Source organism: Hypanus sabinus, chromosome 1 (assembly GCF_030144855.1).
Source record: "Hypanus sabinus isolate sHypSab1 chromosome 1, sHypSab1.hap1, whole genome shotgun sequence".
NCBI lineage: Eukaryota > Metazoa > Chordata > Chondrichthyes > Myliobatiformes > Dasyatidae > Hypanus > Hypanus sabinus.
The window spans coordinates 92,525,784-92,549,698 of record NC_082706.1 but is presented as its reverse complement, the minus strand read 5'-3'; the positions used below and the strand labels follow the sequence as shown (position 1 = coordinate 92,549,698).

The 23,915-nt window shown below is 40.4% G+C and overlaps 1 protein-coding gene across 2 annotated transcripts in view; it reads right to left on the bottom strand.

Moving 5' to 3' along the window:
• The window catches only part of LOC132395526 (desmoplakin-like), a 62,889-nt gene that overhangs the window by 11,742 nt on the left and 27,232 nt on the right, over nucleotides 1-23,915 (bottom strand). The window contains exons 14-23 of one of the 2 annotated variants that reach the window (XM_059972283.1): nucleotides 23,295-23,496; nucleotides 22,066-22,274; nucleotides 19,216-19,388; nucleotides 16,661-16,799; nucleotides 15,496-15,689; nucleotides 13,879-14,041; nucleotides 10,600-10,683; nucleotides 10,401-10,508; nucleotides 3,055-3,153; nucleotides 921-2,738 (exon numbers count right to left, since the gene is read on the bottom strand). In XM_059972283.1, coding sequence (XP_059828266.1) covers nucleotides 921-2,738; nucleotides 3,055-3,153; nucleotides 10,401-10,508; nucleotides 10,600-10,683; nucleotides 13,879-14,041; nucleotides 15,496-15,689; nucleotides 16,661-16,799; nucleotides 19,216-19,388; nucleotides 22,066-22,274; nucleotides 23,295-23,496 — 3,189 coding nt within the window. The remainder of the gene's footprint in view (nucleotides 1-920; nucleotides 2,739-3,054; nucleotides 3,154-10,400; nucleotides 10,509-10,599; nucleotides 10,684-13,878; nucleotides 14,042-15,495; nucleotides 15,690-16,660; nucleotides 16,800-19,215; nucleotides 19,389-22,065; nucleotides 22,275-23,294; nucleotides 23,497-23,915) is intronic. The other variant, XM_059972290.1, reaches the window with a different exon arrangement.

Sequence of the window (23,915 nt, the reverse complement as noted above, 5' to 3'; positions counted from 1 at the left end):
TAGAAGTCCAGTGCAACACACACAAAATGCTGAAAGGAACTCAGCGGGTCAGGGAGCATCTATGGAAATGAATGATTGGCATTTCAGGCCGTGACCCTTGATCAGGGCTGGAAAGGAAGGGGGGAGATGCCAGGATAAGTAGATGGAGGAGGCAGGGAAGGAGGAGGAGGAGTGCAAGCTGGAAAGTGACAAGTGAGCCAAGTTCACTTGGGGGAGGAGGGATACAAGAAGCTGGGAGGTGATAGGTGGCAAAGGTAAAGGGCTGGAGAAGATCGAAGAGTGGACTATGGGAGAACAGGAAGTTGCAGGGGCACTGGGGGAGGTGATAGGCAGCTAAGGAAAAGAGGCAAAGTGGGGGGGGGGGGTCCAGAGTGGGGAAATGAAGAAGAGGGACAGGGAAAAGAGGGAAAAAATATTACCTGAAGTTAGAGAAATCGATATTCATGTCATCAGCTTGGAGGCTCCTGAGATGAATACAAGGTGCTGCTCTTTCAACCTAAGAGTGCCCTCAACATGGCAGAAGAGGCATCCATGGACTGACATGTCAGAATGGGAATGGGAATTGAAGTGGTTGGCCACAGGAAAATCCTTTTTTTTTGCAGATGGAGCGAATGTGCTTGATAAAGCGGCTGGCCAAATTCTGATATAATTTCAAAGTTCTGAAGTGTTTGCAAAGGTGAGCCCATTAGCTGGTCCAATTTGAATGAAGTTCTACAGAATGATGGCCCAATTGGGTGACTGAAAATTCTACAGAAATTCTATCCGAATTCACTCTCATATTTCCTGAAAGCTATGGATATCTTTAGTGGCAAAATACTAGACAATGTTAACATTCATTGTTTATATTCCTGTGTAGTAAAGATTAATAATAATAACAACAACAACAATACACGAGATAGAACATTAAAACTTGCATGTACCTCCAGAGCTTGCTTTTGGAATGATTCAACTTCCAGTTTCAATTTTTCCCTCTCATTCTTTAATTCAATAATTAGCTCTTGAAGGTCAGTTGTTCTTTTGTTAGACAGCTCAAGTTGAATCCTGAGCTCAGAGATGGTTTGCGACTTCTCACCCTCAGTTTCATTTTGGCTTCTGCAGAAATCATCAAATTCTGTCCTCAAGTTTCTCAATGCTTCTTCCAACTTCAGTCGTTCTTTCGTGAGATTTTCGACCACGGAACGCAGCCTATCGATTTCACTTATGCTTTCGTTCAAAGCCTTGCTTTTCTCTTCAATTGTTTTCTGCAAGCCCTCATTTCTCTGATGAGCCTGTCTCACGTTCTCTTTCTCTTGATTCAACTGGCGACGCAGTGCTTCTACATCAGTGTACAACCTATTTAACTCATCTGTGCTGATAGCCTTCTCTTTGCGTTGCTGGTCCAAAGCATTCCGTTGCTCGGAGAGATCATTCTCCACCATCTTCTTCATGATTGTGATTTCTTCAATCTGATGGGTAAGCCGCGTAATTGAACTTGTATGTTCCCTGCACTTTTGTTCAAGGTTTTTAAACTTCTCTTCAGCACTGCTTCTCCTTGCACTCTCCTCATTTAGATTCTTCCTTAGCTGTTTCAGTTCCTCATCTACCTTATATTTTGTATTGTTTGCATCCCTTAAACTGTTCTGCAGGCGTGCAATTTCATTTTCCAAACCAGCCTTTTCTCTAGATATTCTATCACGTTCCACCTTTATAATTGTAAACTCTTGCTCTGTGGTTTTAATTTTAGTAAGATTTTCAGCTTCATTTTTCTGAAAATTTGTTTGTACTTTTTTCAATTCATCATTCTCGTTTTCCAAATGCTTCCGCTTATTTATTTCTTCCTCTAGCAAGATCTTTAGCCTTTCAATCTCCTTGGCTTTGTCATGGATAGCCTTGGAGGTATCCTCCTGAAATGATTTAAACCTCAGAGTTTCCTCAGTTTTAAACTTGGTGAGCGTTTCTATTTCTAGTTCAAGTTCCTTCCTCTTCTGGGATTCTTCAGCATTAGCTGATTTCTGCTGCAAAACATCCCTTTCTGCCCTTTTCCTACTCAACTCAATTTCCCTGGCAGAACTTCTTAATTGATCTATTTCATCCCTGAGGTTCTTTTTCTCATTCAGAGCCTTTTGCAACTGAATATTCAAAGCGGCAACATCATCTTCCTTCCTAATATTTAACCTTTCAACTGTAGTTTCCCTTATATGAACCTCTTTTTCAATCTGTGAATTCAATACCCTTTTTTCCTGCTCAAAATTGTCCCTAAGCCTATCTAGTTCACTTTCAAGTTGTTGCCTTCTTAAAGACTCCTCCTTCAACACACCCCTAAGCCTTTCCATCTCTTTTTCTTTGTCTTTGATCGATTTCTCAAGCTCCAATTTGAGCCAGTGAGCCTCATCAAGCTCCTTCTGCTTCAGTCGGAAAATACTGTCATATTCATCCTTTTGCTCGGCACATTGGGTTTCAGTTAATTTTCTCCTCCTTTTTTCCTCATCAATTTCAAACGTCAATCTTGTGATCTTCTCATTGATTTCCTTCATTTTGATAAGTTGTGCATCTAGATTCTGTTTTGTGGCATCTCGGTCTACTTCAGCATTTCTCTTCTGCTCCTCTAGGAGAATTATCTTTTTCCGGAAGTCTGCGTACTCACTCTGAACCTGGCTTAAATGTTGATCAAGATACTTCTTCTGGTGCATACTATCAGCATTCTCATCTTGGGCATTTTTAAGTGCCTCTTCCAAAAGCTCAATTTTTGTGTTTTTTATCTGTATAATTAAAATTAGATTGAAGTGGCCTGTGATATTTCAGTTTGTAACCTACATTTCTTTAATATAAACATCAATAAACATCAATCTAAAAGTTGATTACACAGTTATAACTTAGAACAAATAAGGACTGTCCATATTACAAGTGCACACAGTTTTAAGAATGAAGCATGCTATATTACAGAAGTAAATGTATAACTACTTTCTAATTAAAAACAGCCAAAACCATAGCATTTCCTGGAAGATGCAGGAATGTATTATATATATATATATACACACACACACATATTAAAGCTTAAATGAAGAATATATTCACCTTTGCTTCTTCCATGCTCTTCAACATCTCACTTAGGTACTTGTAGTAGTCACCGGACCGTGTAAGCAGTTCTATGTAACGAGACTGCAGATCTGCAGACTGGTGAATAAATACAGAAGTTTTGATGATAATCTTGAAGCTTTTGTCACATTATTAATAAAAGTAGAATTCAGATTTCAATTTTAGTGAATTCAGAGCCTAGCAAAGTTATTCAGCATCAGGGGTCCAATGTTTAAATTAGGATGTATTTGAATTGTTCCTCGCAGTTACTAACTCCTTTAAGGGAATGGTCCCTGGCATCCGGATTCATTTAACATAACACACAGTAAAGTGCCCATTACTCTTTCCACTGAAAAGCAAGAAGTGACCCATAGAGGGCGACAATCTCAGCCTCCAAGATTGCTGGTAGAAGGCATCTGCCATCTCAAAATCTAACATCACTGGGGATACATAAAAAAATAGGAGTAGCACAGAGTAAAAAAAAAGGATTTAAATAAAGGTAAGGCAATAAAAAAAACTTTGATTTCCCAAAATGCTGGTGATCGATGAGATGCTTGTAAAACTTTAACAATATTTTTTTGAAGAGGTTACTAGGAAAGTTGACGAGGGTAAAGCAGTGGATGTTGTCTATATGGACTTCAGTAAGGCCTTTGACAAGGTTCCACACGGAAGGTTAGTTAGGAAGGTTCAATCGTTAGGTATTAATATTGAAGTAGTAAAACATTCAACAGTGGCTGGATGGGAGATGCCAGAGAGTAGTGGTGGATAACTGTTTGTCAGGTTGGAGGCCGGTGACTAGTGGTGTGCCTCATGGATCTGTACTGGGTCCAATGTTGTTTGTCATGTACATTAATGATCTGGATGATGGGGTGGTAAATTGGATTAGTAAGTATGCAGGTGATACTAAGATAGGTGGCATTGTGGATAATGAAGTAGGTTTTCAAAGCTTGCAGAGAGATTTAGGCCAGTTTGAAGAGTGGGCTGAGTGATGGCAGATGGAGTTTAATACTGATAAGTGTGAGGTGATACATTTTGGTAGGACATACATGGTAAATGGTAGGGCACTGAGGAATGCAGTAGAACAGAGTGATCTAGGAATAATGGTGCATAGTTCCCTGAAGGTGAAATCTCATGTGGATAGGGTGGTGAAGAAAGCTTTTGGTACGTTGGCCTTTATAAATCAGAGCATTGAGTATAGGAGTTGGGATGTAATGTTAAAATTGTACAAGGCATTGGTGAGGCCAAATTTGGAGTATTGTTTACAGTTCTGGTCACCAAATTATAGGAAAGATGTCAACAAATTAGAGAGAGTACAGAGGAGATTTACTAGAATGTTACTTGGGTTTCAGCACCTAAGTTACAGAGAAAAGTTGAACAAGTTAGGTCTTTATTCTTTGGAACGTACAAGGTTGAGAGGGGACTTGACAGAGGTATTTAAAATTATGATGGGGACAGACAGAGTTGACGTGGATAGGCTTTTTCCATTGAGAGTAGGGGAGATTCAAACAAGAGGACATGAGTTGAGAGTTCAGGGGCAAAAGTTTAGGGGTAACACGAGGGGGAACTTCTTTACTCAGAATGGTAGCTGCGTGGAACAAGCTTCTAGTAGAAGTGGTAGAGGCAGGTTCGATTTTGTCATTAAAAAAAAATGGATAAGTATATGGACAGGAAAGGAATGGAGGGTTGTGGGCTGAGTGCAGATAGGTGGAACTATGTGAGAGTAAGCGTTCATCACGGACTAGAAGGGCCAAGATGGCCTGTTTCCATGCTGTAATTGTTATATGGTTATATAATATCATGGGCGTGCCAGCAAGGAAAACCAGCAGAGTATCAGTAGTTGCACAAGAGAGACTGCAGATGCTAGAAATCTGGATCAACACACACAAAATGGTGGAGGAACTCAATAGGTCAGCCAAGATCCATGTGGGAAAATGAATTGGTGACATTTTGGACTGAGACCCTTTACCAAGTCTGAAGAGGAAGGAGGCAGAAGCAAGAATAAAAGGATACAGAGGCAGGGGATGAATAAAAACTAATAAGAAGTGGCAGGCGATTGGTGATTCTAGGAGAAAGAGGGTGGGCGAGAGTGGGAGGGAATCAATGTAAAAAAAAAGCTCAGAGGTGATAGGTGAGAAGTCAAAGGTTTAAAGGAATCTGATAGGAGGGAAGAATAAACTGGAATGAAGGGAGAGAGGAAACTGGAGGGGGGCAGAGGTAGGGTGAACAAGATGAAAGTGATGGGCAAGTGGTAAGGGTGGGGTAGGAGAGAGAAGGGGTAATGTAGCCACAGGGATAAGGGAAAATAAAGGGCTTGGGGTGCTGATTACCAGAAGTGAGTGAAATTTACTCGTCATACTGTCAGGTTGCAGACTAATCAAGACAGAATGAAAGTTGCTCCCCCATTTGGAGTCTGGCTTCAACGTGGCAGCAGAGAAGGCTGTGAACAGACGTGCCAGTGTGGGAGTAGAGGTGGAATTAAAATAATTAGCATTGGCAGATGCCAGGAGTTGCAGAGGTGTTTCAAGTGATCAATCAATCTGCATCAGGTTGGGTGTGCACATATTCCTGCACACCCTCCAGGCATTTAACTCAAACAGGGCTAAGTGTTTCTCCTATCCCTACACCTCCTCCCTCACAACAATTCAGGGCCCTAAACAGTCCATCCAGGTGAGGCAGCACTTCAGATTCAAATCTAATTAATGGTGCCCTTTTTTTTTGCATCTGGTACTCCCAGCATGGCCTCTTCTGAATCAGTTCAAGTTTTCTGTCATAAATACAACCAAATGAAACCATGTTCCTCCAGACCACGGTGCACCCACAAAACATAACACACAAACCAAAGTATTATCACAAGTTAAAAAAATATAATGCACAATCCATAAGTAAACAGTGACAAGACCTCTGTGGTGACAGGGTATCCATTAGTCTCACACCCTGAGGGAAGAAAATATTACCCAGTCTGGCAATCCTAGCCCTGATGCTCCGTGCCTCCTTCCTGATGATAGTGAGTCAAAAGAGATTGTGGGATTGGTGGTAGGGATTCTCAACGATGCTTCAGGATCTTTGTCGACAATGCGCCCAGCAAATGTCACAAATGGGCGGGGGGGGGGGGGGGGGAGGGCGAAAGATACTGGTGATCCTCTCAGTAATTATTACCATCACTTGTAGGGCCTTGTAGGCCGATGCCTTGCAGCTTCCATAGCATAACATAATGATGGAAATAAACAGAACACCCTCGATGGTTCTCCTGTAGAAATCTGTTAGAATACTGGGGGGGGGGGGGGGGGGGGAGCTTACATACCTCAATCTCTTCAGAATGTGAAGACACCGCTGTGCCTTCTTGACTAATGAGGTGATGTTGTGGTTCTAGGTTAGATCCTCCATTAGCTGCACACCAAGGAGCCCTTCACTCAAAGGCAGAGCCATTGGTGTGCAATGGAGAGTGGTTGACCTGAGCCTTCCTGAAGTCCACAATCACATCTCTTGTCTTGTCCACGTTGAGACTCGGGATATTCTCACACCATCTGAAAAGCCCCTTAAACTCCTCTCTGTATGCCAACTCATCACAGTTGCCGATGAGGCCAACCACTGTTGGCATCATCAGTGAACTTGATGATGGGGTTTGAGCTGCACCTGGCAGTGCAGTCGTGAGTCAGCTGTGTGAACATCAGTGGGCTGAGCTCACAGCCCTGGGGAGGATCAGTGCTCACCGTGCTGGAATTTGCGATGCTACTGCCAACTCGACTTGACTGTAACTCAGATCCTCAAGTCCTGGCAACATCCTTGTAAGTATTCTCTGCACTCTTTCAATCTTATAGACATCTTTCCTGTAGGTAGGTGACCAAAACGGCACATAATACTCCAAATTAGGCCTCACTAACATCTTGTGAAACTTCAGCTTTATATCCCAACCCCTATTGTCAGTACTTTTATTTATGAAGGACAATGTGCCAAAAGCTTTATGACCCCATCTACCTGTGACACAATTTAAGGAATTATGGATCTATATTCTCAGATGCCTCTGATCTACTGCACTCCTCAATCGCCTACTGCTCATCATTCAAGTCTTACCCTGGTTTGTTCTCCTAAATTGCAACACTTCACACTTGTCTGCATTACACTCCATCTGCTATTTCTCAGCCCATTTTTCCAACAAGTCCAGATCACACTAATCTTTGACATTCTTCGTTGCTGCCCATTACACCCCCAATCTTGGCGTCATCTGCAAATTTGCTGGTCCAGTCAACCACATTATCATCCTGATTGCTGATAAAGATGACAAGCAGCAACATACCCAGCACTGATCCCCGTGGCACACAACTAGCGACAAACCTGCAATCAGAGAGGCAACCATCTACCTCCACTCTCTAGCTTTTCCCACAAAGCCAATTTAATCTTCAATGCCATGTTGCCATGTGACTGAACCTTCTTAACCAACCTGCCATCTGGGACCTGGCCAACAGCCTTTCTAAAGTCCATGTAGACAATATTCACTGCCTTCACTGTTCCCGGTACCTTTCCTTGTAAATTCCCTGAAAAATTATAAAATTGGTTAGACACAACCTACTAAGCACAAAGACTTTAACTATCCCTAATCAGTCCCCGACTTCCAAATACCAATACATCTGACTGCTTAGAATACCTTCCAATAACTTACCCTTGCAATTTCTGCACTTGCCTCCCACAGGGTCCAAGGAAACACCTTGTCAGGCCATGAGAATTTATCCATCCTAATTTGCCTCAAGACAGCAAGCACCTCTGCCTCTAATCTAGACCATGACCTTACTGCTGTGTTGCTTATTTCTATAGACTGTGTCCGTCTCCCAAGAAAATACAGATGCAAAATATCCATTTATGATCTCCCCCATCACTTTCAGTTCTGTGCTTCTACCATGCTGATCTTCCAAAAGACCAATTTGGTTCCTTGCTACCTCTTGCTCTCAATAATATCTGAGGAAGCCCTTGGGATTCTCCTTCACCTTATCACTGGCAGTCAACCAGAAAAGACTCCCTTTACTCCCACTCTATGCCTCCTGCCAGTCAGCCAATCTTCTAGTGCCATGCTAGTATTGTTCCTTTAATACCATTGACTCTTACCTTATAAAGCAGCCTTAGGAGTGGCACCTTGTCAAATAGCTTCTGAAAATCCAAGTACACAACCTCCACTGACACTCCTTTGTCTATCCTGCTTGCTATTTGCTCAAAGGATTACAAAAGATTAGTCACGAAAGATTTCTCAAGTAAATCATGCTGACTTTCGCCCATCTTATCACGTGCCTTCAAGTACCCTGAACCAAATCCTTAATATCTTCCCAACTACTGAGGTCAAACCAGTTGGCCTATAATTTCCTTTCTTCTGGTCCCTCCCTTCTTAAAGAGAAGAGTAACATTTGCAATTTTCCTGTCCTCCGGAATCATTCCAGAATCTAGTGATTTTTGAAAGATCATTACAAATGCCTCCACCATCTCTTCAGCTACCTCTTTCAGAACCTTGGAGTGTAGTCCATCTGGTCCAGGTCACTTATCTACCTTCAGACATTTCAGTTTCCCAAACACCATCTCCTTAGTAATAGCAACTACACACAGTTCTGCCCCCAACACTCTCAAATCTCTGGCATACTACTAGTGTGACAATGAAGACTGACACAAAATACATTTGTCCGCCATTTACTTGTCCCCTATTATTATCTCTCCAGTGTCATTTTCCAGCAGCCTAATATCCCCTCTCATCCCTTTTTAACTTGATATATCCGAAAATAACTTCTGGTTTCCTCATTTGTACTATTGGCAAGCTTACCTTCATATTTCATCTTATCTCTCCCTATGGCCTTTTTAGTTGCCTTCTGGTTAGATTTTAAAAGCTTCATAATCCTCTAACTTCCCACTAATTTTTGTTATTTTGTATGTCCACTCTTTTGGTTTTATGCTGCCTTCGACTTTCCTTGTCACATCATCCTCCCTTTGTATGCTTCTTCATCTGAGGGATGTATCTATTCTGCACCTTCTGAATTGCTCCCAGAAACTCCAGCCATTGTGGTCAGCCATTGTCCCTACTCGTGTCCCCTTGCAATGAATTTTGGCCAGCTCCTCTCTCATGCCTTTATCACTCCCTTTACTTCTCTGCAATACAACAGTATTGACTTAATCTTCATCTTCTCCCTCTCAAACTGCAGGCTGAATTATGATCTCTGCCTCCCAAGTGTTCCTTTATCTTCGACACCTAATCAAATCTGGTTTATTGCACAACACCCAATCCAAAATTGCCTTTTCTAATTGGCTCAACCTCAAGTTGTTCAAAAAAAAAGCGCCATCTGGTAGGCATTCTACAATTTGCATCTCTTCGGATCCAACACGAGTCCAATTTTCTCCAATCTAGCTGCATTTTGAAATCCTCAAAGACCATCATAACTTGATCCTTTTTACATGCCTTTTCCAACTCCCATTCAGGTTCCCCAAATCCATTAGTCTTACTTTTTATTCTGACATGAATGTACAAACTTCATCTCAAAGTTTCACTTTTGAAGGCTTCCAGTTTACCAAGCATACTTTTGCTAGAAAACAAGCTGTCCTAATCCACACTTGCCAGATCCTTTCTGATAACATCAAAATTGTTCTTTCTCCAATTTAGAATCTCAACCCAAGGACCAGAACTATCCTTCTCCACAATTATCTTGAAACTAATAAAATCATGATCTCTAGATGCAAAGTGTTTCCCTACACAAACTTCTACTACCTGCCCCGTCTCATTCTCTGACAGGAGATCTGGTATCACACTCTGTTTGGTTTTCACCTCTTATGTATTGATTAAAGAAACTTTGCCTGAACACTTTTGACAAACTGTATTCCATTCAGTATGGGAGTCTCAGTCAACAGGTGTAAAGTTAAAATCACCCCCTGTCACAACCTTATGTTTCTTTAATTCCTGCCTCTGCCCCCTTCCAGTCATGAAGGACCTCAACCTGAACCATCAATTGTTCATTTTCTTCCTTGGACACTGCCTGACACAATGAGTTTGTTCAGCATTCTGCATGTTAATTACAGTAATTACACATCTTATAAATTATCCCTTGACAACGTTCTAACAGGCACCAAAGCCATGTGAACAAAGTTTGCATCCAGACCTCAGCTGACGGACAGTGAATCAGTATGAATTCAAAGGGCAGAAAGGCCTTTAAACCTATTGTTAGATAAACCACTTCTGGCCAATAGTATTTTAGAAACAGAGAATAAATTCTGAAGTGACCTAAGTCTTCAGTTACCTATTTAGCAAGCTGCTTTCTTTTTGAATTAAACTTGTAATTGTTGAATAGATTGTAAAGTATGGTTGCTGTAGCAAAAACACATACCTCATGAAGAATTGTAGAGGAAATTGATTGTGCCACTTGTCTCTTGACTGGAATATTCCGCAGTGTTTCCAGGCCAGCGCTATATGATGCTAACTGTAGCTCATAATCCTGTTCAATAACAAGTTTGTGTAAGTCACTCATTTCATGATATTGTAAATAAGCAGCAATATTCGCTTCTTGGACTAGAAAAGTTTCCTACCTTTACAGATGTTGCACAGTGGTCTGCATGTTTTTGGTACTCTTCAACATCACTTCGTTTATTCTTTATTTCTGAGTGCAAGTTCTAATCAACAATAAAGCAAAAATGTTAACAGGAAAGAGTTCTTTTCAACAGGGATCATTCGATCTCACTGCATCAATGGAACAAGTAACCAAAGGGGAACGAAAAATCATTTGTCGGTTAGTGGGAATGGTGCCCAACTTTCTTGGGGTTAATCTCCTGCTAGCAGGTCAAACACAATGTGGTGCTGTCACATGGAAGAGTCAAAGCAATCTTAATGACAGAACAGCTGAAAAATGCTCTGACCTCTGAATAAGCTAGACCCTGGACTTAGCTGGCTTTTTAAAAAAAAATATCAATCATTGAAGTACTAAAGTGCATTTTTCAATTGGTAATTAACTTGATTAATCCTCCAAATTAAAATGTAGGCAGCCAAACACTTGCCTTCAGCTCCAAAGTGCCATAGTGTCAGGAACAGATTCCACAGGCTGAGTACCGAGGAAGACCCAAAGGTTCACACACTACTGCTGAACACAAGTTTCACATTGGACTGCTGTTGTGCAATTGTCACTGAAACATGGTCAGCAAGTTTAGGATGTCATTGTGTGTGCTAGAATCCTCAACATCATGGCACTGAAACAGTTAAATGTGGAGAACTGCCAGTAGTTCCCCAACAGAATCTGGCCCCTACTGGATTTAATTAATTTATTTAGAAATCCAGCACAGAACAGGCCTTCCCTGCACAACAAACCGTGCCAACCAGTAACCCACCCAAATTTAACACTACCCTAATCACAGGACAATTTACAATGACCAATTAACCTACTAACTGGTAGGTCTTTGGACTGTGGGAGGAAAATGGAGCTCTGGGAGGAAGCCTGCTTACGGCACTGTCATTGTCCACATTTCCAATGCAAGTGGTCGAGGCCGAGTAGTTTTGTGTACTTGTGACAACAGACATAGGAAGGGAAAGCAAAACTGTTACAAGCTAGAGGAATTCCCACCAGTTTACATCTGCTAACAGGTAGATCCCAGTTCTGCCACCTTAAAGCATGTGATGAAAGACCATTTTCACTTAAAAGTTTAGAGCTTAAACTTATGAACTGGTCTTATTTGGGTAATTAGGAGTTCAATGCTAGATCTACCAGCTAAGCCACGAATAGGAGCAAACCTTTCTCTGCTTTTCCTCACTTCAGGTCATCACATTGTTATGCCCGAAGAATATGCTTAGAAAGTCCTCCTTTAAGTAGCAGAACGTTTCTTCCCATATTTGCTACCTCTCAAATGAGAGAGCAGGAAACATCATTGGCCTTCTCAAATTGAGGGGATTCCAGAAGATGCCCCTGGTTGCCTCAGGATCGTCATTGACATTGCAAGATTAGCAAGTGTGAAGTCTCATTTCATCAAATTTAATTGGCAAACAGAGCTGAACGGTAGCCCCAGCCTCACTGCCCAGACACAAAACCCGTGGGCATTGCCCACTTGCATTTTACCTTTTCTGGGCAAACCGTTCTTTTGCACCCAGTGTATTGCAGCAGCTCCAAGGAGTTACTAAGTCTCTGATCGTGTAACTTAAAGTCTTGTGTCTTCCTCCCAGGAACACCCAGTCTTACACAGCTCAAAGCTGTTAAAGGATTTAAAAGCCATTCTTAAATGCTTGAAAATACATTACAGACCTTATCAAATTTAAATAATTTTTTACAAACCCAACAAATTTCAAAAAATATTAATAAAAAATACTGAACAAACAAAAAAAAACCAGAAGAGACGAATTCCAGCACTTACCTTCCTCCAATACCAGTAGCTCCATTAAGCCGAGGGGCCAGGTGCCAAATGCATCTTTCCATTTCTTCAGCACGTCATTACTTCAGTGCTGGTTTTAGTGGCAAGTTCCGTAACAGAGCGGGTAGTCAGATACAAACAACTGCATCCAACTTCCAGCTCATTCTGGACTTACACCTTTCATATTTTCTTACAATCTAACAATGGGCTGAATATCATCGATCTAAGTCTAAACCCAGAGCACCGCCAACGAGTCCCATTCCCCTGCAGCCTACAATAGAATTTCTCACATTCCCATTAATTTCCTATTGGCGTTCCTGCCACCCATCTGTAGAAGGGGTCATTTACAATGGCCAATCGACATGTCCCTTCAATGCAAGAAAATGCCAGAACACCCAGAGGATATTCATGTGGTCAGAGGGGGAATGTTAAGCTCCAAATACAGGACTGAACCCGTGTTGCTGGAGGTCGGCAGAAGCAGCGCTAATTACCGCACCGTGCCACACACAAAGTGCAAGGCAAGCGAATCCTGAACAGCTGACAGTCAGTGGAATAGTCCAGAAGCAATTGGTCTGCCTAACTCAGTTCAAAACTTGTTTTTGAAAAAAAAAGTGCTTCGTTCCATCTCTTCAGCACATCATTTTCTCTCCCTGCTCTCTTTTGGTTTCCATTTAATCCAGCATTTACCCTCTGGTTTAAGTTAGGCACATCCCAGTGGAGAGGCCTTCATCTTGTGTTGAGAATCCAAGCTAAGAATGGTCTTGCTGACCTGTCACAAGCTCTGGGAAAGAATGCCATGCTCGATTAGATGGGCAATAGTACAGGGTAACCACTCGGGTGCTTTCTAAAAGTTAACAGAGATCAGCACAATAAACAGCCATCTAAGTCCTTTGGCCACAATCCCAAAATTCAGACCAATGCTCAAATTCCACTTTTCATCCCGTAGATAAAGAATCATAGATGAAACGGAATTTCAAATGGTCATTTCCCCGACCTTGGTTGTGTTCCCAACACACTGACCTCAGGCTTGGTTTGTAAAGTGAGCATTTAAGCTATTTATCCTGTGTGTTGAGAGATCAATCACAGACAAAACAAAAATAATTTCTCATCTCTCACATTTCCCTTAGCCCATCAAGTCCATGGCGATTTTCATCTATCCCATTCCCCACTTATTGACCTCCCACCTATTCTCTCTCACAAGCCCATAAAGTAACATCCTAATGCCCCACTGCCCATTTACACCAGGACAATTTGTGAATCTAAATGCCAGCACACCTCAGACAGGGGAGAAAGATCTATAGGTCACAGGGTTACTGTGGCAGCTATTATCTGCATTTTACATGCGATCAAATCAAGCAATCTTAAACTGTATGTTCTGCTTGACTGAACTACTTTGATTTAACTCCAATGAAAATCTGTTATAACTGATGTGCAATGGTTACATGTAAATGCATTGTATACCACAAAAATACCAACCTTTTGTTCATTTAGCTGCTGCAGAAGGACATTTGTATCCTCACATCTGTTGATTTGCAACCCATCCTGTTTGCGTTTTGTTACGTCAATCCACTTACTAAGCTTCTGGAACAGATCTCCATAGTCTCTGAGCTGTTTACGTTCTTTGTCTAAATCAGAGTACCTGGGGATGTAAATAAAACACAAACATTTAAAATACTTGAGAACAGCAACGGTTCCAATGACATCGTTTGTTAGGTAAACTACTAGCACATGAAAATTTCTAACTTCTAGAGATGTTCTGGCCTTTAGAAGGAAACTAGAAATCCAAACAAGAGAAGTTACTTGAAGGATTTAGTGAGCTTTATGATGGAGGCTGATGTTTCAGCTTTCCACACTCTGCTCTCGGGTAAGTACTTGAGTGATCAGTGCTGACTATTATCTGGAATTACCCAGATACAACCCGTGGCACTGACCTATGAGCTGCGCACTTTTAACGCTTAGTCCCAGGCCAACTGGGATCCAGAATCTTATTTGAACACAGATGTTGCAACCTTCTGGATTCAATCCTGAATTTTCGAACTTCAGATAACTCACTTTCTCAGTCTATATCAGAACTTGGCATTTCTGCTTGAGGACAGTCATGAAGCACTATTGGCTAAGTGCTCTTTCTCTGTTAGCACCACATGACCTTTGTTTTACCTTATCTGCAACTTCATGCTAACTTGCTTCGTCTCTTTCCCAGTTGTGGCAAAGGGTCGTTTAAGCTGAAACACTGAGGACTTCTCTTTCCAAATCACGTTGTCTAGTCTGTTGAGCATTTCCAACACAGAATTTTATTTCTGTTTTTCAGTTCTGGAATCTTCTCAGATGAATACTGATGTGACTACAAAGAAATGCTGCTGCAATGCTTTTCTACTTGGAACAAGTGACCAACAGAAATTAATACCTTCTTTCAACTGTTTTTTTTAAAAAGGTTTCCTCCACTGCAGTTTTTTAAAAATTTCTTATTCACAAACTTCTATGAGATGATAGTCTCAACCTTATAGTCAACAACACAGAACAAAAGGAGGCAAATAAGTTAATGCTATCAAAGTCCATTCACATGAGCACGATCAGACCTGGACTAGTCAAAACTAAATAGATCAGTGACAGAAGACAGCGTCTGAGATTTGTGGCCTTCCTTCAGATTACAGATCACCCCCAAAGAAATGCACAGAAGTCCATGGTCTACCAAGCCCAACATGGCTTTAGCAATCCTGCATACATTAATTCAGTTGCAAGTGCGAGAAACCCTCCGATGGTGGAGCTCAGCAGGTCATGCAGGATCATGTATTGATGCAGGTTCTCAATCCCAAACATCAACAATTTCTGTTCCCCCTGCTTGACCCGCTAAGTTTCTCCAGCAGTTTGCGTGTTGCACCAGATTCCGGCACCTGCTGTGCTTTATGCCACCAGTTACACATGGTTTGTTTGCTTTCTGTACCACCACTCATATTCAAATCTCAGAGCCTGAGATTTTCCAGCTACAATCAAAGCCACAGAAGAATACGCCACAGTTACAGCACCCCGTACTGAGTTCAGCCGTCTGACTCAGCTGAACTGTTAACCCTTTGAAAAGGCAAGGCAAAACCACACCTGCTGTCAATTTCTTTGTAGATCCTCTGCCACCTGTCGGACAGCTGTGTTACTTTCTCGTTGTACTTTGTAAGGTCTATATCACACTTGTAGAAAGATGGCATTATGTTGTCATTGATATGGAACGATTGCTGCATATTTTGCTGCATCGATGTCAACAAATTCTTCTTCTGATCCAGTTCCATTTTCATTTTCTAAGAGGAAGGAGCAAATCAAAAGATAAAGCTGCAGCACTTATATGGAGTTTAGCTCATGGCATGTGTGTTGACAGATGCACATCCAACTCCCCTTGACTATGAGGAGATTGGGGAAGACTGAGGTATGCAGGAAGAAGTGTCCCACTTTATGTATTCTCATTTTTCAGAAACCTCATGTGAACCGACATCTCAAAGTCTACATTTTTTGAGTGGAAAAAGGGGCAGAAATCAGGTGCAGCTGATGTTTTGTGTTTTTCTTGAAACAGGCCCACAGCAGCTGTAAGATCTTGCCTTTATGGGGGTTGTTTATCCAGGGTTAAATAGAGGATTTATTAACTTGCTCAGTCAATAGAAAAACACTAACATTACTTGAAATCACAAACCAAAGAACCACAAACAGTATGTTGGCTAGGTTTGATGTACGGGTGGCTACTGGAAGCAAATGGGTAAATCAAAGTCGCCCATAGCCACAATCAGGCTATTCACAAGTAAGGCACTTTTCTGACAAAGTGCACCAAGACCCAAGAAACTAGAAACCAGCACTTGAACTGGCTTTTAAAAGTGGGTAAATGGAACTACTATATTTTCAGGAAACAAATCTCAAAATGCGATCTCCAAAAATAATTATTCCCTTCTATGTCACTTTTATAAGTTTAGAAATTCTACATTCATCATTGCAAGGGATCAAACATCACTTGCACACAAAGGGGAATCATTTTGTTTTGTAGATGCAGACTTCATCTAAATAAGCTCTTGAAAGAGTCAGGAAAAACATAAACTTAAGACTAGATGCATCCTTAAGACTTAGATGCATCCTGGCAGAGAAGTTTGCACACCTCCAGAAAAAAATCAACACATTTCAATGTGAAATGGCTGGATAAACCGCCCTGCCAAATTATCAACTATCCAAAATAAATTATTAATCGCTCCCAAAAAGATCTGAAAGTAATACCATTAGTTCTGTTTACCCTTAGACCGTCTCTGTAGAATTCTATTTTCTCCAAACTCATTGGGACAGTCTCCTCTTCTGTTAGCCTTGCTTCATAAACTTTTATCAGATCCTCCACTTCAAGAATATTTTGGAAGAGTAACCTCAATGCTTTCATTCTGAAGATAAAATAAATTTAATTGATATCTTAATGCAAAAATATCTGATTGCAGAAAATTTTTAGGAGAAAAATTAAGCAAAGGGGAACATCACTACTGATTGAATGTCAAAACCATTCCTTTTGCTCAAATTAAAATGAAGCCATGAGAATATAACTTTTACACAATTATAATGGATTAAATTGCTCCGATTTTAACCCCACGTCCTCACAACAGGACTGCATGCACAAGTTCACTGCTTACTGTAAACTCTGCCTGCTGGATTTCCACAAATCACCCAAAAAGTTTCTGGAAATTTTAGCTGCTTTCGTCCGCTTCAAATTTCCATTTTTATGTTAGGAAGCAAAGCTTCAGAGGTGCTCAAATATATGGTGGGTGCAAACATGACCAGATGGTGAATGGACTTTCAGCCTGGCGTAAAGCAGAGGGGATGAATGCATTATCCAGCCCAATACTTTCTAAACCCACTGCTGGTTTCTATAGTGACTCCAGTGGCAGAGGAGGAGATCAGAGCCCTGGTGTCTGATAGCCAGTGCATCTCCAACTTCAGTGCACGTGTGCAGATGTTGAAGGGCTTGTTGCATCACACAGAGCGTAAAGGGAGGGGGAAGATTCCACCCACAACAGTACAACCTGATCCTTTCAGTCATAACACAATCTGTTGGATTGCATTAACGTATTACACAACGTATTTCTGCTACCCGTTTTGTTGAACTGTGTTGATTTTTAGTATCTCAATTTTTTCCCCCCAGGACACAGAAGTCAGTCTGTGAAGAGGTACTTTTTATTTTACATTAAGTGAATACTTACAGGGGCAAGAGAAGGTAAGACCAGTGAGAGCATCATATTCAATGCAAGTTTAAAGTCTGGATCATCACTTGGAGGAAGCCAATTAGAAATTGCAAGTTCTAATGTCAATGACAGTATCGTTATTTTCAGCTGTATCTTTAAATAACAAGACACAAGAAAATATGTGCAGATGTAGGCCACCAGAACCCCTCAAAGCCTGTCCTGCCATTTAATCTAATTATGGTTGATCTATAATTTTTACATCCCACTTTCCCACAGACCTTAAATTCCTTGATCTTTCATACATTTAGCCGCTTCTACCTTAAAGATGATCTGGGCTCCACCACCTTCTGGGACTAAGGATTCCAAAGATTTACTACACTGAGAGAAGAAATTTCTATGCACTCAGTTTTAAATGGCCTGTATCTCATCTTGAAGCACCTTTCCCTTGTTTGTTACTCTCACTAGTAAAAACACCTCAATATATACTTTTCAAGACACATTAGGATTTTTTTTAAATAAAATCACCCTTCATTCTTCTAAACTCTAAGCAATACAGATTCAGTTTGTTTAGCCTCTCTTGACAGGACAACGCTCTCTGGTAAATCTACTTTGAACACCTTTCAATGCTAGCTTATCCCATTATTTCCCAAAAAAGTTTAGAGGACGGAGATTGTGTGCAGTATTTCAGTGTGGCCTCATGAACATCCTGTACAACTGTAATAAAATCCCCATATTCTTAAACTCCACACCTTCTCTATGAAGGTCAAAATGTCATTTGCCTTAACTATTTTCTGAAGCTGTCTGCTAGCGTTTTGTGATTCATGCAGCAGAGCAACTAGATCCCTCTGAACTTCACCGTGTCAAGGAAAATCTCATCTTTAGAAAGGATGACAGAAACTGTGCAGCATCTCAGGTTTCTTGAAAACAATTCCTATTCCACTGCGACAGACAAGAGACTGTATAGCTTGACATGATGTTACATGCTGTAAGAAAATCTCTGGAATGAAAATCCAGGAAGGAAAGATTTGAAACTGAAGTACAAATATCAGCAAACTAACATACTGCTCAGCAGACAGTATAACATCAAGCAACACAGTAAAAGCTCTTTGAAAGCTGCATCACTCAACATTGAGGAGTGCCTTTTGTTTCAATTAGAAACAAAATTTCTATTGAAGGTGGACTACTTCAGCATCATCTTGACCATGATAACGTTGTCTCTAATTTATTCTATATTCTTTGTGTGTGTATATATGTATATATATATATATATACAGTAGAGTACATATAGAGTATATATAGAGTAGAGTAGAGTAGAGCACAGTTGTGATACACAGCTGTTTAAATGTGCTCCCCCTTTAAGGGAAAACCCTTAAGAATAAGAAAGCATTATAAACAAACAACTGCAGGGAAACTCCAAAAATCTGATGTAAGTTAGGAAAAGTTGCAATGAATTGGAACAAAATAAATGCATTTATATAACATCAACGCTCATCACAATTATGTAAATAAATTTCACATATTTTTACAACGCTTTGCAATGTATACTGTTACATGCATTACATCCTTTGCAGTTTCAAATCATTGTTTTTATCTATAAACATAGTTATATTATAAACTTCCTCACCTCTCTGAATATGCCAAGGAAAAGTCACTGCCATTCTTCAATCTTTGGCTTATTCGGCTAAATTCGGTTTCAAAATATGCTTTCTGATTGCTTGATGCACTTGGTGATTGATACCATCTACTCTGAAGGCTGATAAAGTCATCGTCAATTGTATTCAACTGATCTTGCAAAAGCTGTCAAGGAGAAATACAAGGGAAAAAATATTAAGAACTGAATAAAATTTTACAGCATTTCCAGTTTTACAATAGTTTCCAGAACACAAGATACATTTCAAGTGACTTCACCGTAAGCACTGCTCACGCAAGTCGATTTGTACACGATTTTCAGATACCAATGCCCAATGGTATTGCAAGGAAACTCACCTCCTTAGACATTTGACTCAACATCTCCAATGGCAACAGGACCCTTGACTTACTGACCCAGCCTATAATCAACGAGAATAAGCAGCAACACCTCCATACAATCATCTTAAATCTCTACAAGGTTGCGTCCTCTGTGCCCTACCTTACCACTATACATTCATGACTAGGTGGCCAGAAGCTGCTCTACTTCACCTGCAAGTTTAAGACCCCTACCGTAGTGGGCTGTACCTCAAATAACGATGATTTAGAGTACAGGAAGAAGACAAAGAGCCTAGTGTCATGGTATTACAACATTTCCCGAAATATCAGCAAATCAAAAAGACCTGGTCACTGACTTCAGCAAATGTGTCAGCCCACATGCTCCTGTAAACGTTAACAGCACTGAGGTCATGACCATGGAAAGCTTCAGCTTGCAATGAGGGAACATCACCAATAGCCTGTTCTAGTCCAGCCACATGGGCACTATAGCCAAGAAAGCACACCAACGCCTCTACTTCAAGTGACTAAAGAAACTCAGTACATCCCCACTGACCTGTACAGAATCGAAGACCAATCCCCCACCACCTCCCCCCCCCCCCCCCCGCCCAAAGCCTGAAAGTGCCACCAGGCCAAAGGTCAGCTTCTGTCCTGTTATACAAATATTGCCCAGGGCCCTTGTACAGCAAGATGGACTCGTGGCTCAATTCATCTCATCATGATGTGCCTGCACTACACGTTTTCCAGAGCCACAAACACTACATTCTGCAGACTGATTTTGCCTTCCCCTTGCGCTACGTCAATATACTGATATGAAATGCTCAGTGTGGAGAGCAGGCAAAACAATGTTTTTCACTATACATTGGCACATGTGACAGTAATAAACGATTTGCTAACTTGCTGAAGAACAGCGTGAACTTAAAAATCAGAAAGTTCTGGAAATGACAAGCAGTTCAAGTAGCAATGGTGAAGGCACAGCAGCAGTGATGGTAGATTGTCGGCCTGAAAATCTAAATCCATTTATCCATCCATGGGTGCTGCCACATCTGCAGAATATTTCCAGAAATTTCTGTTTTAATTTCAGATTAGCTCACTGTCATACACAGAGTAGTTCAAATGAAATTCCTTGCTGTCATGAAACTTAGAATAAATAGTATCCAGATTTCCAACATCTGCATTTTATTGACTTTCAACAGGATGAATTTATTTTGATGAGTTTCTTCTCATCAGGCAAAGAATTGTTAGCGTACTTTCATAGAGCCTTTTCCTGTTTCACATAACTGTCCGTTGTATGGTGTGGAAAATCTTCCAAATGGTCAATACTCCAAGCAAACACTATACCGCACTCCACTTACCTTTGATTTCTGTCCACAAGATTTAAAATAGAACATTTTGTCTTAGATAAGAATTGTTCACATGCAATCCATAAATTTGTTAATCTCTACCAAAACATTTGATTGGATTTTTAAAAATCCAACAATACTTGAAAACTTCAATTTCAAATCGTTACTGCTTTAGAATGATCAATTAGAGAGAGACAACCATCTTTAGTGGAACACCCCCTCCATTCACCCTTCATGTACCCAATATTGAACCCACTTGTTTGGTATTCCCGTTTCCCTCTGAGGCAGTAAGCTCATGTGCTGTTAGCAATAGCTTCTGCTCAGGAGGCCAGTACCATCTATTCACACAGACCACATAGAAGTCATTTCATACTACCCTCTATGGAAATTGGCAACTTCATCCAGTTTAGGATGGGTTACAGTACAAGGGGTGAAATAGTTTGTTAATTAAAGCAGCTGAAGTGACAGATTTTCCATTACATAGCACCACTGAATATTGTGCAGCAAGAATATGAAGCTTATAAAAACTAGCTGAAAGGAACCCAATTTGCCTAGCATCTAAAATAAAGGGACAAAGACTTGGTATTCTATTGCTGTCAAATATTCCAAAACACTCTCCTCAGCCATCACAACAGAAGATGGCATTCACAATTGTTTCACATCTTCTCTGAATCTGATCACATGGCAAAAACATGATACTTTATTAAGTAACCATAAATTTGGGGAAAAAATCCTGTGCAGTGAGGAGATTGCCAAAGACTCATTGCAAGTTGGCCAACATCCTGATGCAAAACAGAAAATTGTTCAGTATTTCAGACCCAAATAAGCATTGCTTTATTCTCTTCTTGACCACAATTGAATTTTCTGACTCCTTTTCTTAGAACAAATCTTAACTGTTAATAAAAACCACATCATCTGACTTACTTGACAAAATGCTAATGAAGTCAAAAGTTTTATTCAGAAGAAGCTTGGATGCCTTTATGCTTCTTACTGGATTGTTGATTCACTGGTTAATACACAAAGCTAAAAACCCATTAAATGAAACCAGTTTCCTCTCCCTAACATATTATTTCATAAAACTAACCAGGAGCAATACAGGTACTCTTATGCATAGAAAATTTGCAGTTTTTAAATTAAGATTTTACATTCTAGTATAATTTCATTCTCACCTCTAACTCAGATATCCTCTGTGCAAGCTCTTCCTGTGCATTTGAATCAATGAGGAGATGTATTTTTTCCATCATTTTGTTTTCATTCATCTCCAAACGATAACGTATCTTCTGGAGTTCCTGCTGGAAATTCAAGTCCATCCTTGCTGGTGATGGTGCTTGTTGTATTGGCACGGCGTGTTGCGGCAGAATTACCACCCGCGATTGATCTAACAAGAGTAAAAAAAGAACAACGTTTGGGTGAAAAAAATTAATCACTCCATGAAACAATCATCTCCATAGGTCACATTCAACCTCCTAAAGCAGCCAACCACTCTAAACCAGTGAAACATCTGAAAGCGACAATATAATTTTTCTCAACTTTGCACTCCCTAGAAGCACAAAGATCATCTCGTTAATGGCATTTAGAAAGGACCAGGGAAACTTCACTCTTGCTCTGCACAGCAAAGAGGGAATGGCAGCAGAGTCGCAGGGCATTTTGTGTGTGTTGGATTTCCAGCATCTGCAGATTTTCTCTGACTTGTGACTGGACATTTACAGAATATCATGTTTTGGAACTACATCAGAAAGTAGTATGGCCTTGGTCCAGTGTTCAATCTTTACACATCCAATCGTGTTCACTATATTTGGGTAAATATCTAAATCGATCTCCAAACTCTGAGCAACAATCAAAAGAATCAAGAATATTAATGAGTGATAGCTGACAATTAAAATGCTGCAACTTCCATTTATTCATCATAAAGAAAGCAGTACCTTCAGTAAATTAGTAAGAAAGTTTAGACAAAATTAATTTAGACTGAATTCTCAAAATAAAAACCTGTTATTGAGCGAGGTTCAAAGGAGAATGGTCTGACTGGTTCAGGAAGGCATCAGCAACTCAAATAACTATTTCAACAGTGGTGTGCAGAAGAACTTCTCTGAATGCACAACACATCGAACTTTTAACTAGATGGGTTTCAGCAGCAAAAAACCACAAACGTGCAAAATACATTCAATGGCCACTATATCAAGTACCCCCTGTACCAAATGAAGTGGCCACGGAGTGTAGATGCAACAACAATGGCCAAAATTCACAATAGTTAATTCAGCAATTCATTCTTTCCCTCAATAAGTACAATAACCTGGATTGATCTCCAAACACTGATGACATCAGATCCAACAGTGATTTCTATTCATTCATTGCTGGACGCAAGAGCAAAGTACCGCAGACCACTGTAAACATTACAAACCTTGGCCATTAATTCTCTCTTCCTCCAAAGTGGTTACCATGCTCACATAATGCTTCTTGCTAGAGCTAAATTGTTTCTGCAGCTTATGCTTGTCTGCATCAGTGAAGTGTTGGGAATCCTGGCTGAATGTCTGGAAAGCTTTAAAGTTCTTTTCCAAGCTTTTCAGGACCAACTCATAATCGTCCCGAGACATTGTCCGTAACTGAAAGAACAAAAGATTACTTGCAAGTAGTTGCAAATTTATACCTCCTACCTGGTCAGATGATATGCTTGAGCAGGAAATGGGAATTTTCTCATATTTAGGTTAAAATTGTGCAAAAGAGACTGAAATACAATCGCACATTTCTAACAAGTATCATATCTGGGGAAGTGCCTTCTTTTGAGGGAGTCAAAACAACCCAATAGCTACATTTGTTGATTTAATTAGAAACGTCTTTTTATTTTAAATCATTTTCACCATGATGAACACATTCTCATTCAATACTACAGCTAATACAAGTCAAATAGTCAAAAGGCCTGTCACAGTAGGAATTGTTAGCACCTTTGCTTGATCAAAAAATAAATTGTTCATTCCCATTACCTACTGTGAGACTTTAATCACATCTTAACAAACGCTACAAG